This window comes from Mus musculus, chromosome 7 (assembly GCF_000001635.26).
Source record: "Mus musculus strain C57BL/6J chromosome 7, GRCm38.p6 C57BL/6J".
NCBI classification, from domain to species: Eukaryota; Metazoa; Chordata; class Mammalia; order Rodentia; family Muridae; genus Mus; species Mus musculus.
In genome coordinates this window covers 127,588,686-127,605,247 of record NC_000073.6, presented here as the reverse complement: position 1 = coordinate 127,605,247, position 16,562 = coordinate 127,588,686, and the positions used below count along the sequence as shown (strand labels likewise).

The 16,562-nt window shown below is 51.6% G+C and overlaps 1 protein-coding gene and 1 long non-coding RNA gene across 5 annotated transcripts; one reads left to right on the top strand and one right to left on the bottom strand.

Annotated features, from left to right (window-relative positions):
• Positions 1 to 802: 802 nt before the first annotated feature.
• Positions 803 to 1,345, top strand: 1700120K04Rik (RIKEN cDNA 1700120K04 gene). Its single transcript, NR_027915.1, has one exon. It is a non-coding gene; the product is annotated as an RIKEN cDNA 1700120K04 gene (long non-coding RNA).
• A 297-nt stretch (positions 1,346 to 1,642) lies between these two features.
• On the bottom strand, positions 1,643 to 16,550 carry Rnf40 (ring finger protein 40). Of its 4 annotated transcripts, none has more exons than NM_172281.2 (20): positions 16,437 to 16,550; positions 16,120 to 16,323; positions 15,569 to 15,736; positions 15,350 to 15,491; positions 14,535 to 14,741; positions 13,812 to 13,933; positions 13,569 to 13,715; positions 13,411 to 13,485; positions 12,540 to 12,659; positions 12,272 to 12,451; positions 10,506 to 10,641; positions 9,281 to 9,402; positions 8,766 to 9,193; positions 8,566 to 8,683; positions 8,295 to 8,444; positions 7,907 to 8,119; positions 7,706 to 7,831; positions 4,802 to 4,942; positions 4,622 to 4,723; positions 1,643 to 2,781 (listed from the first exon to the last, which is right to left on the bottom strand). In NM_172281.2, the coding sequence occupies exons 2-20, from the start codon at positions 16,249 to 16,251 to the stop codon at positions 2,605 to 2,607; spliced, it is 3,006 nt and encodes a 1,001-aa protein (NP_758485.2). In that variant the 5' UTR covers positions 16,252 to 16,323; positions 16,437 to 16,550; the 3' UTR covers positions 1,643 to 2,604. The 4 variants fall into 4 exon arrangements, with proteins under 4 accessions (NP_758485.2, XP_006507812.1, XP_006507813.1 ...); XM_006507749.3 differs by having other exon boundaries at positions 13,812 to 13,966; positions 16,437 to 16,548; XM_006507750.3 differs by having other exon boundaries at positions 13,812 to 13,948; positions 16,437 to 16,548.
• Positions 16,551 to 16,562: the final 12 nt, after the last annotated feature.

Sequence of the window (16,562 nt, the reverse complement as noted above, 5' to 3'; positions counted from 1 at the left end):
AAGGCTGAGGACCACTTCGTTATCGAATAAGGGACCGATGGAGGTGCAGTCACAGAACACAGGCCAGAGTCTAAGGAGTGCTGAGAGAGAGTGGCACCATCTCTTGCCCTCCTTAAACAGTGGTTTTCAGGCCTGGAGCTTGGGAGGGAACTGTAGGTATAGCTTTACTGTTCCGTTGTCTCTGGATGGACCTCAGAGAAAGGCAAAGTGCAAAGGGGAGCGTGGTTACAGTTGAAGGAAGAGATCAGAAGACAGCACGATTCAAGCCGAGGAATGTAGCAGCTAGGGCCTGGGGTAAGTTCTGAGAGAAGTCCCCATCAGTGCGCTCAGAGGCAGTTGCCCTAGCTCCAGCTCAAACAGGAACACATCCTGCTCGGTGGTGGCCAGGGGAGGGTTCTGCAATCGATCAATCGATCGATCTCTGACTTGAGAGAAGAAAGCACACAAATTTGCACCAGTGACAGACCAATGGCTTGTTTTCATGGCTCTGCAAAGACTGCACACTCCAGGCACGAGGATCCTGGGACTTTTAGCCCATTCAGCTTGAGCTTAACATGAGGGAAAAGGTCTGCTTTGTGTTACTGTTAGGCCTTACTGCCCACATGGAGCTCTGAGTACTCCCAACCCATCCATTTGAGGACTCACCTCTAAAGGAATGGGGTCCATTACTTAGGAGGATTATGTTGGACAGAGAACTGACTGATGCCCCAGTGCACAGGCCTCCTAAGACTACTAGCTCAGTTCTAGCTCTGTCTAGTCTCTATGATGCAATATCCTGCTTTCCCCCACTCCCCCCACCCCCAGCATTCTAGCCGGGGTGGCTTTCATGGTGGCCCAATGTCATCTCCTATGGCTACTCGTGCTTCCCCTGCAGCTACTCGTGCTTCTGCGAGCGTCCCAGTCACTGCCAGCTCCACACCGGAGGTCACCGTAGCTCGCATCTCAGTCTCCAGTCCCACTTGGTTCAGCCACTGCGGCGTCACAGAAACTAGGCGCAGTCAGATAGCAGAAGGGGCCCGGAGTCCTCACGAAGGCAAGTCTGCGGAGAAGGCTGAAGAGCCTAGAGAAGGTACTACTGTGGCTAAGCCCGAGGCCACAACCATGGCTATGACTGCTGTTCCCACACCCACCTCACCTTCGCTTAGCGCAGGCCACGTAGCTAATCCGTAAAAGCGCCACCGGGAGAGCCACCAACACCACTCTGAACCCAGAGACAGCCCTCCATGTTTGAGCAAACTGTTTCCAAGGGTCCAGCTAATGGCCCAAGCTACAATGAAAACCCACCCTGCTGAGTTGTTCATGGTCTGTGTTCGCAGAGTACGGGTGGATAAAAAGCCTACAAATAAGACTGAAATGTGGTCACAACAGGTAAACTTGGCCCTTAGAGGTAAAGGACTACATATCCCAGTATGCAACCCACAAAGGCTGTTATCCATTCGGCCAATGCCAACCCATAATCAACAACTTTTCCATTGTGGAGGCGGCGGGGTGGGGCCCTTTGTAAACATGTCTGTAGATATATTGCTGCTAACCCAAGTGGTTGTAGGGTGGGCTGGGCTGGTTTCTCAAATGTGTCCAGCTTCCAACCATGCCAGGGAAGTGCTTGTGAGGTGTAGCGCAGAGACTCAGGTTAGACCAAATGGACGGGCTTCTCTGCAGCCTAGGGTTGGGTATTTTATTCATAACAATTAGCAGCCCATACACAACACCTCTAGAGCAGAGGCTGTGAGTCCAAAAGCTCCTGTAGCCATCTATCTGCAGCGCCGTCTCCCAGCTCCAGCAGACCCTGTCTCCGGCGTTCAGGACCCTGCTTAGGCAGGATCAGTGTAGGCTAGCTGGAGCACGGGCAAAGCTCTTCTACCTGGAATGCCTGCAAGTGCTAGATTGTTTCTTCCCTCCTGGCAAGTTGCACCTCCACAATTAAGATCACCAGGATGAAAGAAAGCAGGGCTAGGGCCAGGTACCCAAGGGACCACCAGGATGCGTGAGAAAGGGTAAAGTGGACTTGGGAGGAAAGGAGGAGATTGGAAAGAGTCTGGCTAAAAAAAAAAATGCCCCTGAATCAGACCATGAGGTGGCAGTGTCCCTGACCTGAATAGGGTGCACACCCAAGAGTGTCTTCAACACAAAAGCTACACCAGGGTACAGGAAACTCCACTGGAAGGCCAAATCCCTGCCCAGGCCTGGGGCTAAGTAAGTGAAGCAAGGCTCCTCGGGCCAGGACCCAATGTGAAGCCCAGGTCCCTGGTCAGCACTGAGCTTGTGCAGATGGGTGGTGAGCCCTTTCCTGGTGGAGGAATTCCCTTCTAGGGGTAAGGATGTATCTGTCTTCTCAGTAGAAACAGGTTTTGGTCAGCTTCCAAGGTTACAGTAGGATGCTGTGTACCTGGGAGTCCCCGAGGCTGCAGATCTGACATTCAGGAAAAGATGGCACTCAGCTTGGGTGACCCCACCTCTCCTGCACGCACCAGTAGCCCCAAACCATCTAGGCACATAGGGGCTGGGCTCATGGAGTCTGAAAGGGAGGTTGGGGCCATTGCCCCTGGGGGAGTGGGGAGCTGGGGCACAGCCCCTCGGGTGTTCAAAGTCCCCTGAGTTTCAGGTTCAGCTGATGTACACACGGTGGAAGTCGTGGGCACCAAAGGCTGCGTTGCACTTGGGACATTTCCTCTGGCGGGCCTCATAGCGGCCCCGCACACATTCAAAGCAGAAAACGTGGAAGCACTTGGTAAGCACGGCATCCTTCTTGCGGGTGTTACAGCAGGGGCAGGTCAACCGGGCCTAGACCAAACGGACACAGTAAGTCTGGAGCAAGTCTGACTGTCCCCAGACTCCAGGCTAAGGCCACCAAATGGTTGAGGCCTCTAATTCTGAACATAACTTCTGAAGGTGGGAACCAGCACTGCATGAACGAGGATACAGGCTCAGAGCCAAGTTTTCAAAATTAGAGTTGCTTACACCTATAGTCCCCAGGAGACTGTGACCATAATCAGCCAGGGTCACATAGTTAAGACCTTCCTCAAAAAGACAAAACTAACCAAAAATACAAATACAAAAACAAACAAACAAACAAAACTCGAAAGTGTCTAGGTTCTCCTAAGGACAGGGATAGGCCCTAACTCCTGCATCTCTTGCCTTAATAGCTTTTTTGGGCAAAATCCCCAAGTGGTCACTTGTCATTTCTCGAGTACCTGCTCAGTCACTGCTCAACAGGGCAGAACTGTGAGAAGCATGCTATCTGCACAGTCAGTCTGACCCACCCCTGGTGCCAAGGCCCTGCTGTGGACTGTCCCCAACTGCCACCAGGAGGCTCTCAGTGTCGGCTCCAGTCACCACCTTGGGTGAGCACTGCTTGGCCTATTTGGAGTCTCAGCCAGCCAGCTCAACTCCCCAAATTACTGTTTCTCCATCTCTCAGGACAGGGCCATGCACACTGGAAAGCCTTTCAAGGCTCGTGTCTTCCCCGAGAAGGCCAATGGGGGGATAGCTAATCAATGACTCTGCCACCTTCTCCACCACAGTGCTCCAGAGACCGGGAGCTCTGACCACCCTTGTTCTACCCAGGTTCCCTGGCTTGGCTCCCTTCCTTCCTTCCCTACCCCTCCCATCAAGGCTTTCCCCACTCACCAGGCTTCACTTAATGCCTGTCACTTAAAAGCTGAGACTTCTAAGGAAGAAGAATGTCCCCTGTTCCTTCTCATGGCAAGAGCCCTCAATGGCAGCCAGAGTCCAGTGTGGCTTTTGGTTGTTGCAGTTGACCCTTGGCTTCAGTGCTTTCCCAGCCTCCCAAGAGGTCCCAGAGGCACCGAGTTCTCATCACCTTGAAACCATCCACTGCATGTTCCTAATCCACTGAAGAGTGTTTGTCTACCTAGTTCCTATATCTCAACCCCGGACCTCCCTGGTGTCCTGCCTATTCTATCCTTCTGTGACCCATCCCTGAGCCCCGCAGCTCCACCTTAGTATTGCTTTAGCTCATCTCGTCTCAGGTGTGTAGGGCTTAGCTATGTATAGTTTCTGCCTCAGCGACTGCAATGCTCTAACAACCCCCCCCCCCTTCTGCAGCCGCTCTTGGCCCCATATCTGGCCACTCTCTTGAATAAAAACCCTTGATGGGGCTGAGGATGCAGCTTGGTGGTAAGGTGTGTGTGTGCAGCTCATGTAAAGTCCTACCCAGGTTTACTCCCAAGCATCGTATGCTCCTCCCCCTCCCAAATAAAAAGGCTTCTCTACTCTGCTTGCCCACAGGCTACCAAGCCTACCTCTAGCCTCCAGGGTCTGCTGCTGTTCAGCCTTCACTCCCCACCTGCGGCCTTTCCCTTTACATAAGCTCTCACCTCCATTCTTGGAGCTTTGGGTCTGCCTTTGGTGACAATTCCTTCCAGGAAGCCTGTTGCCACACAACCCTCCATCCCATCCCCAGGGCCACTCTGGAGACTCCACTGGGTTCTTGCCATGGCCCTGACTCATCACTGAGATGGCAGAATTACTTTAAATTGACTGCCAGGGTCCAGGTGTAATCTCTCCTCTGCCACGTGGCTTACATACAACGCACGCCTGCTGCCCTACTTTATTTTCGAGCTCCGGAGACTACACCCCACTGTCACCAGCCTCGTCCCACCTTGTACTCCTTGATCTCCTCCTGCAGGATCTCGTCAGCATCTGCATAAACCTCCACTTTCCGCTGTTTCTCTAGTTTTCGCCGAAGCCGGGAAATGTCCTCCTAGGACAGCAGAAGCCAGGCTAAGGACCTGCATGTCTCCCATACCGGCCAACCAGCCCTCCCCACCCGAGGACGCACCTGAGCCCTCTTGAGGTTGAAGCTCTCCTTCTCCCGGGCAGCCCGGCTCTCTGCCAGGCAGGGCTGGATCTCTCGAAGTCGAGTCTGCACATGCTCCAACTGCACCTTCAGGTCCTCAGCCAACTGGGCTGCTTCTACAGCCTGAGGTGGGCGGGAACGGGAAGGAGAGGACCTTGGGCCCAAGCCTGGGAACCACAGTCCATTGATGCTTCTGTTGAACATCCTGCCTGCCTGCCTGCAGTGGAGCTGACCCTGCCTTGTGGCCCTCAACCTCACCCCTTCCTACGCATCCTCATTCCTGACACAGCTCCTTACTGCATGATGGTGCTCGCTCTGGTCTTTGAGCCTCCAGTAGGCTAGTCTCTCTGTTGCCATCAACTCCTCTAACATGTATACTGTCCCGTGGACTCAGCCTTAAAGTCACATCCCTAAGGAGTGCCATTATGTTCTCAGACAGCCTTAGTTTCCTTCATCAAAGTGTTTGAAGCAGGTACAGTGGTGTGTATTTGATATTCTAGCAGTTGGGAGGCTGAGGCAGGAGGATAGTTGAGAGCTTGAGGTCAGCTTGGAATACAGTGAAAACTTGTCTACGCAGCAAACTCCATAACAGCCAGGAGGACGACATAGAGAGACTATCTCAAAAAACAAACCAAAAGGGGGTGGGGGAGGCAGAAAAGAGATAAACGATGGACAAGTGCATTCTTTTCTTTGTGGATTACTGGTGAGAAGGCAGGAGTCACCCAGTGTCGGTCAGCAGCATGTAATAGGACATAAAACACTGCTTCCATGAATAAACTCACCATAAGAGAATATTCCAATAGGTATAAGACCAATGTTAATCCTCCATGTCCTTTTTAAAATCATTTAATAACTTTTATTTTTTATGTGTATAGGTGTTTTGTCTACATTCATGTTTATGTAAGGGTGTTGAGACCCCTGGAACTGGAGCAACTACAGTTGTGAGCTGCCATGCGGGTGTTGGGAATTGAACCCAGGTCCTCTGGAAGAGCAGCCAGTGCTATCAGCCATTGAGCCATTTCTCCAGCCTGTCAATCCTCCATCTTAATCCTCTCTGCATCTCCTTTTAAGACAAGGTCTCTAAATATCCCAGCCCAGCTGGCCTCAGACTTGCTATACAGCTGAGGGTGACCTTGAACTCCCTGTTGACCTTGCAGGTACTAAGTTCCCAGGCCAGTTTACATACAGATCCGTGCCCAGTTTATGCTAGAGACTGACCCAGAGCTTGATGCAGGCTCTGCAGGCAGCCTACTGACTGAGCTTCATCTCCAGTCCATTTTTGTTATGCTTGAATTAAATATCAGGGCTCTCAGCACCTGGGAGCCTGAGGCAAGAGGATCAAGAGCTCAAGTTGGGTAGAGAGATCATTCAGTGGGCAGTGGTTACACACACTTGCAGGTCTGGCAGAGGATTAGTTTCAGCTCCTAGCACCCATATGACAGCTCACAGCCATCATAACTGCAGTTTGAGGGTATCGGATACCCTCTTCTGGCTTCTGAGTGCATCAGGAAAGTTGAAGCTTGTGGTACAAAGACAGAAGCCAGCTTGGTCTACCCAGTGAGTTCCAGGATGGTCAGAGTGAAATAGAGAGACCTTGTTTATACACACAGACACACACAAGTTCAAATCTATCGTGATACACTCACTGAGAATAAAAAGGGGGGGGGGTGAGCAAGAAAACAATTACAGGCTGAAGAGATTAGCTTAGCTGATGGAGTGCTTACCTTTCAAGCGCGTGGACCTGAATCCCAGAACCCACAGTAAAAAAAAAAAAAAAAAAAAAAAAATCCAAAAAACTACCCAATGATTAAGTTCTTTTTTTATTTTTAAAATGACTTCATTCAGTGTGTGTTTTGGTGGTGGTGGGGGGAGGTATATAAACCATGGCACACCTGTGGAAGTCAGAGGGCAACTGTGAGAGCTTTCTCTTTCTGCCAAGTAGATCCCAGGGACAGAACTTGGGTCATCAGGTTTAGAGGCAATTGTCTTTGCCCAGCTGAGCCACTGTGCAAGCCTAGGTGAATGGCTCCAGCAGAGGACTTGGGAACAAGGCATGTATTCAAAGCCCAGCTTTTCTCTTTCTGGGACAAATCAGCTGACCTTTCCCGAGTCTGAGCTTCCTCAATGGTGGGACAGTTAACAAATCCTTTTGGCTGGGCTGGAGAGACACTCTCTCTTGCAGAGACCCAAGTTTGGTTCCCAGCACTGACACGCCAGCTTACCCTCTCTACAACTCCAGCTTTAGCAGATCCAACACTATTTTCTGGCCCCTGGGGGCACCTGACATATGCAGAACAACAAAACCAATCCTTAGAAAAAACCTTGGTAGGATTATTGTTGAGTTTAGCACAGGGCCAAAACAGGCTGGGGAACTGACTCAGTGGGTAAAGTGCAGGCGACGTGGGCCTGAATCCTAACCCTGTCACCCTTGAAAATACCGAGGCACGGTAGCGCACACCTGTAGCCCAGTGGAGACAGGCAGAGCCCAGGGATTCACTCACTAGCTAGCCTGCCTATCTAAAATGGAGAGCGCCAAGTTCATCGACAGACCCTATTTCAAAACTAAGGCACAGAAGCAATGGGAAAGGGGGACATCCCGATGACAATCCCGTCCTTCGTCCCCACCCTTGTGGGAAAGCACACTCACACACACACATAAATGTATGCACACAGCATGACCACACAGCAATAAAAGGAAATGGAATCAAGCATGCTAGGTACTGAGTGCAAGGCTTGACACACAGCACATATGGTAACAGTCCTGAGGAGCTTGCCAGGAGCAGAGCCGAGCTTCACTCTGGGCCATCTGTGGTAACATTGCCAAGCAGAGACGGAGGGAACACATGAGCCAATCACAAGTTACCATATCCAAAAGCCCAGCCTTACCTTTCTCTTATTAAGCTCCAGAGCCTGGCTGCGCAGAGTCAACTCCTTTTCCACACCCCCGAGGCTGCCCTGCAGAGCCCGCTCCTTCTCCTCAAGCTTCTGTACGGTCAGCAGCTGGGCATCCACCTGAGGAGGGAAGCCTCAGTACCAGGGGCAGCCTCTTCAGCCTCGTCCACAAGCACCACACTGCAGCTGCCGTACCTGGGACTTAAGGCCAAGAACCTGCTCGCCCAACTCATCCTTCTCCTCTCGGAGCAGCTTGTGAATCTGGTTGGCCTTGATCCGCTCCGACATGAGCTTGAAGTTGGCGTCATCCTTTTCCCGTAACTGCTGAAGTAGCCGCCCGTTTTGCTCCTGCATGTCTTCAAAAGCCTGACCTGTTACATCCATCTCCGACAGCAACGCCTCCTCCTCCTGCAAGTGGGGAGGGAGGATGGAAAGGGAAAACACAGCTCAACAAGATGGGTGCCGGGGAACTCCAAAGAAACAGTGCACACTCAGACCAAAACGCCACACGCTGATGGCACTTAACAGGGAGGGCTAAGGGAATCCCCGCATTCAGAAGCAAGGAGACCACAGGGCTTTTCACCTGCTTGGTGGCACCCAATTTGCGTTGCAAGTGTTCAATCTGCTCTTCTGCCTGCCGGATCCGCCGCAGGGCATCTTCATCCGCAATCTTCTTGCTTTCTCTTCGGTCTCGTTCTTCCAGCTCTCGGATGCGGCTCCGAAGCTCATCCACCTGCATCCACGGGAAGGAAGCCCTCAACGTTGGTCCATACAGTGAGAATAAAAACAAGTGACCTTGTTGGCTCAAGGCTCGGAAGTGCCTGGGAAGGACTCTCGGCTCTAGCCGCCCCTACCTCAGCCTTGGCCTTGCGCTCAGCTGCCATGAGCTGCACCTTGTCCCGCTGCTCCTTGGGTGCTGACTTGTACATGTCCAGGAGCAGCTTCATCTCCTTCTGGCTTTCCTGAGCCTTCCTGGGGAAAGGTACAGGAGGGGTCTTAGCAGGAGGAGCCGGACACTACCTGACAGGGCTATGAGATAGTAGTAGGGCCTCACTTGAGCTCTGCTCGGAGACCTTTGAGCAGTTCCGATTCCTTCCTTTTGGCTTCTTCCACCTTGGCCTTTTCTCGATCAGCCCTTGACAGAGTTGAGGCTGCAGGTGGGGGTCCTAGGCTAGGCCCTTCCCGTTCCCGAAGTTCTCGCTTGGGTCTGGCCTCAGGTTCTCGACCCCTGGAGGGCAAGCCCTGGGTTACAGGGGTTAGGGCCTGGGCGTCATCTTCAGAGGAGACCAGCTCCTCTTTCTTTATGGAAGAAGTAGCAGAGGTGGCTCCAGCCAATAAAGCCATCTCCTTCTTGCAGTCAGGGGTACCTCCAGGGCCTGGCCCACTATCTTCCTTCCCTGGGGCAAGGGCATTGAGGCCAGGGTCATCTGGGTGGCTCAGGGTGGGAATGCAGTGGGAAGAGCCGCTGGCCTGTGCCCGGAGCTGTTAAAGAGAGAGAAAAGCAGGAAGGAGATGAACTGCTCACTAAGGTCGAGCTAAGACTTCCCCCTGGAAACTCCCTCTACTCACTTTACCAATCTCAGCCTGTACTTCTCGAAGTTTCCGCTTGTATCGCTGGGCATCTCCTTTTAGCTGGTGATTGTGGTTCTGGAGGCTGCTAATCAGGTGGCGCATTTCCCGGTTGATAGGCCCTGGGGAAAGGTCAGCAAGTGAGTGTGCTGAGCTGTCTCCTTCAGCTCACCAACTCCACAGACGGAGTCAGTGCCCACAGAGAAGCAGACAAAGCCTCAGAGGCTGGAGAAACGGCTCGGTAGGTAAGAACACTGTCTGCTCTTGCAGAGCACTCGTGATCAATTTCCAGCACCTACACAGCAACTTCAACTGTTCCAGGTGATGGATCTTCTGGCCTCTGAGCACCAGGCACACATTCCTGAGATGCACAGACATACATGCATGCAAGCAAAATGCTTACACACAGAAACATTAGTCTTTTTAGTTTCTAAATTTCACTTTGTTTGTACGGTGTTTTACTTAGATTTCTATGCACCACGTGTTTGCAATGTAGTGTACTCAAAGGCCAGAAGAGGGTGCTGGATCCCTGGGAATTATGGGTACAGGCAGTCAAATCTGGGTCCTCTAGGAGAGCCAGGCAGTCAGTGCTCTGAACTACTGAGCCACCGCTCTAGCCAGTGGGAGGCGGAGAGGGAGGTGGATAGGGGACAAAAACACTTCTTTTTAAAAAGATTTATTTTTATTTTATGTGCTTTGCATATGAACCTTTGTTGACCTGGAACTCACTCTGTAGACCAGGCTGGCCTCACACTCAGAGCTCTCCCTGCCTCTGTTCCCCATGTGCAGGGGTTATAGGTGTGCGCCATCATGCTAGGTTTCCTGATGCATTTTTATGAAAATCGTTTTCACTCTCTCACATTTTACCTTTTCCTTTATTGTACACTGCTCCTCCACTAGAGTCCCTCGGGAACAGCAGAGATGCCTTACTCTGTTTATTGGCAAAACCCCAGAATGCAGAATGGAGTTTGGCTCACAGGATTACACAATAAGTCTTTGTAAAACAAATCTTCATATAGAGGCCAGAGTAGCTCAGTCTGGCGATGCCTGCCCAGCTTTTCATCTCTCAGGCTCTCTGTGAGACAGGTAATGTACCTGTCTCCTGTGGCAGCCTGAGGCTCTGAGAAAAGAAAAGAGCTCAACTTATTGCATCTAGCTAAGCGCCATGGGTGAGTTGGTCCAGTACCCCTCTGAGGCCCACTTCTATCCAAATCCCACGACGTACCAGCCTGCTCGTTGGCCGCAAGGTTCTGTTCAAACTCGATGCGCAGCATCTCGTACTCCTTGCGTACCTGGGCCAGGGTGTCTTCCAGCTGGATAACTTCTGTGCGCAGCTTCTTCTGCAGCCCCAATTCATCACTCTGCAGGGTTGGGTATGAAAGACACACAACCCTATGAAAATGCAACTACTCAGTACTAATCGGAAGACCTGATTTATTGCTTATAAAAAAAATAAAGCTGCCAGGAAGGATGGTATAGGCCTCTGATCCTAGCACATGGGAGGTAAAGGCAGGGAGATCTCTGAGTTCAAGGCCAGCCTGGTCTACAGAGTGAGCTCCAGGACAGCCAGGGCTAGACACAGAAACCCTGGCTCAAAAAGAAAAAGAAATAAAGCCAGCACTGGTTATTTCATTTTCTCATGTTTCTCCAGGAAAAAAAAAAAAAAGAATTTTGGTAAATGATCCTAAGACAGATAACTACTCTAAGCATGGTGATGTGTGCCTTCAATCCCAGCACTCAGGAAGCAATAGCTTGTGGATCTTGTGAATATCTTGCACTGAAGGCCAGCCTGGTGTGCACAGTGAGTCCCAGGCCACCCACACCTATGTACTGAGACCCTGATAAAGAGTGGTTGAGAGCACTGGATGCTCTTCCAAAGGACACGAGTTTGGTTTCCAACCATTACTGGGAGGTTCATAGCCATCTGCAACTCCAGTTCCCTGGATGCTGTTTTCCGGCCTCAGAGGGCACTGAGCATGTAAGTGCTACACAGATGAACATGCCAGCCAACACTCATACACATAAAAATGCTACGCCATACACATACATAGCATGAATACACATATGCCATCCTTCCCAAGTCCTAAAATATTTGGCAATCCAGCTTAATCTCTTTAAATGTTGACATGATCAAAGCCTAACAGGAATAACCTAGAACTCGTTTGCATCACTGGGCAGAGCTGCGGCTTGCACCTGCAGCAGACAACGAGCCCTGGGGGCTTCCCGTGCCCTCTCACTGCTTCTCTTAAGAGAAAACGTAGACTTTGACTGGAGACAGGTTAACTGTAAAACCATTACCAGAAAGGGTTTGAACCATTACCACTGTGACCACTGAAGGGAGAGGGAGAGGCACTGAAGGTGTTTAAAGCAAGCTCTTTCTTGTGTGGTCCTGGACCCAGTTAGTCCCGCAAGCAGGAAATGAAGTTTCCAGAGCACACACTGCTCTAACGCACAGGACTTGCTACCAGAACCAGGTGCATAGGAAAAAACCCCAACAGAGCCACCTCCTTTCTATACATCTTAGGCAGTCTGTGCTCCACTCAGCGGGCTTTGCATTGCACGCTGTGTATTTGCATCGGAGTATTAAAGAAATAGTAACTCTTTGGTAGCAGTGGTTCAAATCTCACTTCAGCTCATTGTTCTCTTAGCCTAGGTCTTACAAAAACAGAGGAAGAAAAATAGAAAAGCCGGGCGTGATGGCGCACGCCTTTAAACCCAGCACTCGGAAGGCAGAGGCAGGCAGATTTCTGAGTTCGAGGCCAGCCTGGTCTACAGAGTGAGTTCCAGGACAGCCACAGAGAAACCCTGTTTCGAAAAACCATTAAAAAAAAAAAAAAAAGAAAAATAGATATATCCCCTAGTCTCACCTCTGGCCAAGGAACAATCTATGCCCAAGGGACTCTCAGCAGGTCCACAAGACCCCTTGGAAGCTGAGGAATGTCTCAAGTCTAAAGATCTAGTCTCATTTCCAGCCCTCCTCCAAGACCATACCTCCATATGTTCAATGTGTCTCAAGTGGGAGTTCTTGGAGGCCAGCAGCAACCCCCGGGCCTCATCGAGCTGGGTCTTCACTTGCAAAGACTCATTGTAGAGCAGGGAGAACTGTGCCTGCAGCATGCGGTACTCCCCTGTCTCACGAACGACCTCCTCAGGAAGGCTACGCAGGGCCACCTGGCGGTGAAATGTCCAGAAGGGTTGTGTTAGCAGCAGGATCGATCTGAGGTTAGTCCTAGCCCTTCCAGTCCTAACCACAGCCGACCTTGAGACGCTCATTGGTCCGAACGGCTCCCTGAAGCTCCGCCTGCAGCTTCTCCAGCTCTGCCATTCGGCTATTGGCCAATTCCTGATTTTCTTCCAGCTCTGCATTCAACATCTCAAACTAGGAAGTGGAAGGGGCTGTGGTAGGCAAGACCAGGATGGGCAGTATTTTCCCCAGTCGTCCAGCACGCACCCCACCCAAGCTCCTATAAACTTCCAAAGCAATGCGTTTTCTAAGGGCTCTTGGGGGAATAGGAGGTCAGCCCTGCACAGGACTATCTACTAACTACCAACGTAACTACCAATGTAACTACCAACTAACTACCAACGTAAGCACTGTCTATTCCTCACATAGAACCTCATTTCCACGGAATCTTTATTATTCCCTCATAAGAGAAAGAACTGAAGTTTAGTAAGAAAACGTTTGATTTGAAGCTAGGTAAGGTGGTGCAAAGCCTAGAGTTTCACCACTTAGAAGGCAAGTATGGCAGGATCAGTCTCAGTCACTCTCAGCTACACAAGTCTGAGGCCAGCCTGACCACATCACAAGACCTAGCCTCCAATACAAAGAGGCAAAACACAAAGGGATTTCACACACATTGAAATACAGCATCAAGGCAGAAAGAGATGCTCAGGGAAGGGCAGCGCCCACGGGCCTGGGCTTCTCAAGACAACGTAAGCTCCCGCTCCCATTCGTCCTCTTCAGCCCGCCTAGCTCCTAGCAGTTAAGTTCTGCAATTATTTAATAAACAAGTGTAGAAAGGAATGAAAAAAAAATGTGCAGCAATGCCAGGAAACGGACTCTGATGAAGATGCCTGCCCTCAGGAAAGTCCGAGGCAGACCTGGAGGGGAGGGGGAGGAGGCTGCTTACCTTCTGCATGCTGAGTGTAATCTGGCCTCCCTGAAAGCCTGTGGAGCTCCCAGACACATAGTAGCCGGAGTTGAGCTGCAGAGAAAGAAGACACAGTGGATGCAAAGGGCAGAAACCGGGGCCCCAAGTACTCAATTTGGTCCCATCCACTCTCGTACCTGCTCCAAGGCCTCTGCCAAGTGCTTATTGAGCTTCTGTTCTCGCTTGCGCAGCTTCTCAATGTCCCACTGCAGGTCCTCCACTGTGGTCTCCATCTCTAGGACCTTGGTCTCTGTCGATGTCACTTTATCTTGGAGCTCAGAGTACTAGGGGCAGTGGACAGTGGCCTGTTTCCTGAGGTCCTCGGATAGCAAACCCAAACCCTGCCCAAGTTCTAACCGCACCCAAAGCCCAACTCCTACCTCCAACGAGATGCGGTGGTGTTTCTCTTGCAGCTGAGTGGCCAAGTCCTGTAGCCTACGGTTCTCTCTGCCTAGCTCCCGGGTGCGCACCCGTGCCACCTCCCCAGGGGCCTCACTGTCCCCTGGGAATGCAAAGCCTGGATGAGAGCCAAACCCTGGATAACCAAGGAAGAACTAGCTGATCCCGGAGTCCCTGGATAACCAAGGAAGAACTAGCTGATCCCGGAGTCCCTGGATAACCAAGGAAGAACTAGTTGATCCTGGAGTCCCTGGATAACCAAGGAAGAACTAGTTGATCCTGGAGTTTCTGTGCTCAGTGTTATGCACCAGCTATCTCACCAACTGCTTATGACAAACTCAGACTAAGCTAGCTCACAGAGGGACCATTCAGCCAAGAAAATGGACACTAGGGAGGAGAATTAAGGGCAGGAGGAAAAAACCCCTTGCCTCAAAAAGCCTGGGCACTTGCCTCTCAGTGTAGTGGGACAATAGCTACCCCTGAGGTTGGTGCAAAGTTCCAGAGAGCCCTCCTGCTGAAGGGCTGTGACCCTGCCAGCATCAACAGCTCCTCCAGCCGTCTCTCTAGAGCCCCACTTCAGGAACTAAAGCTGAAATCCCCGTCTGAACTAAGTTGTCCCAACAAGAACAAGGCTGACATTTACTGGGGACTCTGAACAACGCAGGCCAGGGTGGATTTCTCAGGGTAGGGTCCACAGAACTAACCCCGGCTGTATACTCGCTGACAGAGTTCTTCCACCTGCCGTTGCAGGCGGTCCGAGGCCTCGACCACCCGAGACACGGCAGCCTTGGAGAATTCCATCCGACCCTGCAGCTGCAGCTCCACTTCCTCACAGCTGCTGGCGCCCAGTGCCACCACAAAAGCCAAGGCCGGCTCACTGAGAGGGGCTCGAAACTGCACTGGCAGCGGTTCTGGAAGGGACAGAGAATCCTCATCAGAATGAAAGGCCACAGCAGGGACCATCAACCTCTACCAAGTCCCAGAATAAGCTGCTTGGTATTCCATGGCTGCCGGGTGGTGGTGGCGCACACCTTTAATCCCAGCACACTCTGAGTTTGAGGCCAGCCTAGTCTACAGAGTGAGTTCCAAGTCAGCCAACATTACACAGAGAAACCCTGTCTTGAAAAACCAAAATAAATGAATTAATTGATAAACAGAAAGACTTCTGCTTCTACTTTTCAGAAGGCTGGGATTATGAAAATCCAATTAGATTCTAAAACTTTGTTCATTCCATTAAAAAAGAATATTAAAAAAACCAAAAAAAAAAAAAAAAACAAAAAACCCATGTTTTTAAGACAGAGTCTCACGATGGGCGTGGTGGCACACGCCTTTAATCCCAGCACTCGGGAGGCAGAGGCAGGCAAATTTCTGAGTTTGAAGCCAGCCTGGTCTACAAAGTGAGTTCCAGGACAGCAACTTCTGCTTCCCAAGTGCCGGGCATTTCGGTAGCCCCACATCAAAGTCACCTCCTCCTCAAAACCTTTCTGAGAACATAAGCTCCCCAGGGCCCTGGTCCTACCCCTCAGATCTGATGTCCCTGGGTCTGGTCGAGGGATCACATCACGGGTCAGGCCCTCTTGGCACCCAGGCACCTCTGTCCCTGAAGACAGTTCCCTCTGGTTCTCGTAGCACTGGAGGAGGGCTTCTACAGTTTCATCCAGCTGAAAGAAGAAAGAACAAGAGGTTAGGAATGCCTCAGGGCTTCTCCCAGTAGGACGCTCGCTCTTCAGGCATCCACCTGGGCCCAGTAGCGGTTGACGATGAGGAGTGTGGCATCATCAGTGGCCTGCCTCTTCTCCAATTTCTCAATTCTCTCCCGGAGCTCATCCTCGCAGGCTTGCCGCTGCTCCAACCGCTCCGCCAGCTTCTTGTTCTTGAACTGCAGTACCTTGGAATCCATCTCCTCCTACCAGAAGGGAAGAGGCAGAGTGTCGGGCAGGACCCTGAACCATCACTGACACACAATAGGACAAGGATTAGACTGAAAGGGGAGAGGTATATAGCAAGGCTCAGACACTTGCAAAGAGAATATGCTAGTCATGAGAGCTTCACATTCCGTTCCTGCCCCTACCTGTTTCCAACTCAGACACATCACACAGGACTTACGGGAACATATGTGCGCATAAGTAAAAGGCCAGAAGGGACTCCGTAAAGTTGTTCTCTGATCACATTCACGCCGTTGGCACACCCACCCTCACCACCCGGTTTGTGTATATACACACGAGCACACACAAGATTCCAAACACTTTGGGCGCAGGCCAAATGTGACTTTCGCAAAAGCCCACCAACCGTGGAAGAAATGCCGCCGAGACGAATGGGTTCGATTAGAGTGGTCGTGGTCTTCTCCTCGCGGTTCATCTTCTTCTCTGGGGGTCCTGAGCCCCCGTCGCCGGCGGCGCGCTTGTTGCTGAGGCCAGACATAGCGGCGGTGGCGGAGGGGCAACTCAGGGCTCTCCGGGGCTGGCAGGCGGGTGGAGGCGGCACTTCCGTCACCTGCAGAAAACAGAGAGCTGAGCTGTGGATGCGTCTGGAGCTCCGCAGTCCTGAGCGTCCCCCTGGACATATCTCCCGGACCCCGCCCCCGCCGGACGGGGGTCCGCACTTACCGTAGGGTCAGCCAAGCGCCACCATCTTGGATTTCACCGGACGTCACCGGCCGCCAGACGCACAGCGCAGGCGTCAGAGCCGCTCCGGATGTGGCGAAACTTATTTCCTGTTTCTATTGGTAGCTC

Coding starts and splice junctions, on each gene's coding strand:
- Rnf40 (XM_006507749.3), bottom strand. CDS start 16,251: ATGTCTGGCCTCAGCAACAAGCGCGCCGCCGGCGACGGGGGCTCAGGA. Junction 9,194..9,280: donor TACAGGCTGAGATTGGTAAA/GTGAGTAGAGGG, acceptor TCTCTTTAACAG/CTCCGGGCACAGGCCAGCGG. Junction 8,120..8,294: donor AATTGGGTGCCACCAAGCAG/GTGAAAAGCCCT, acceptor CCCCACTTGCAG/GAGGAGGAGGCGTTGCTGTC.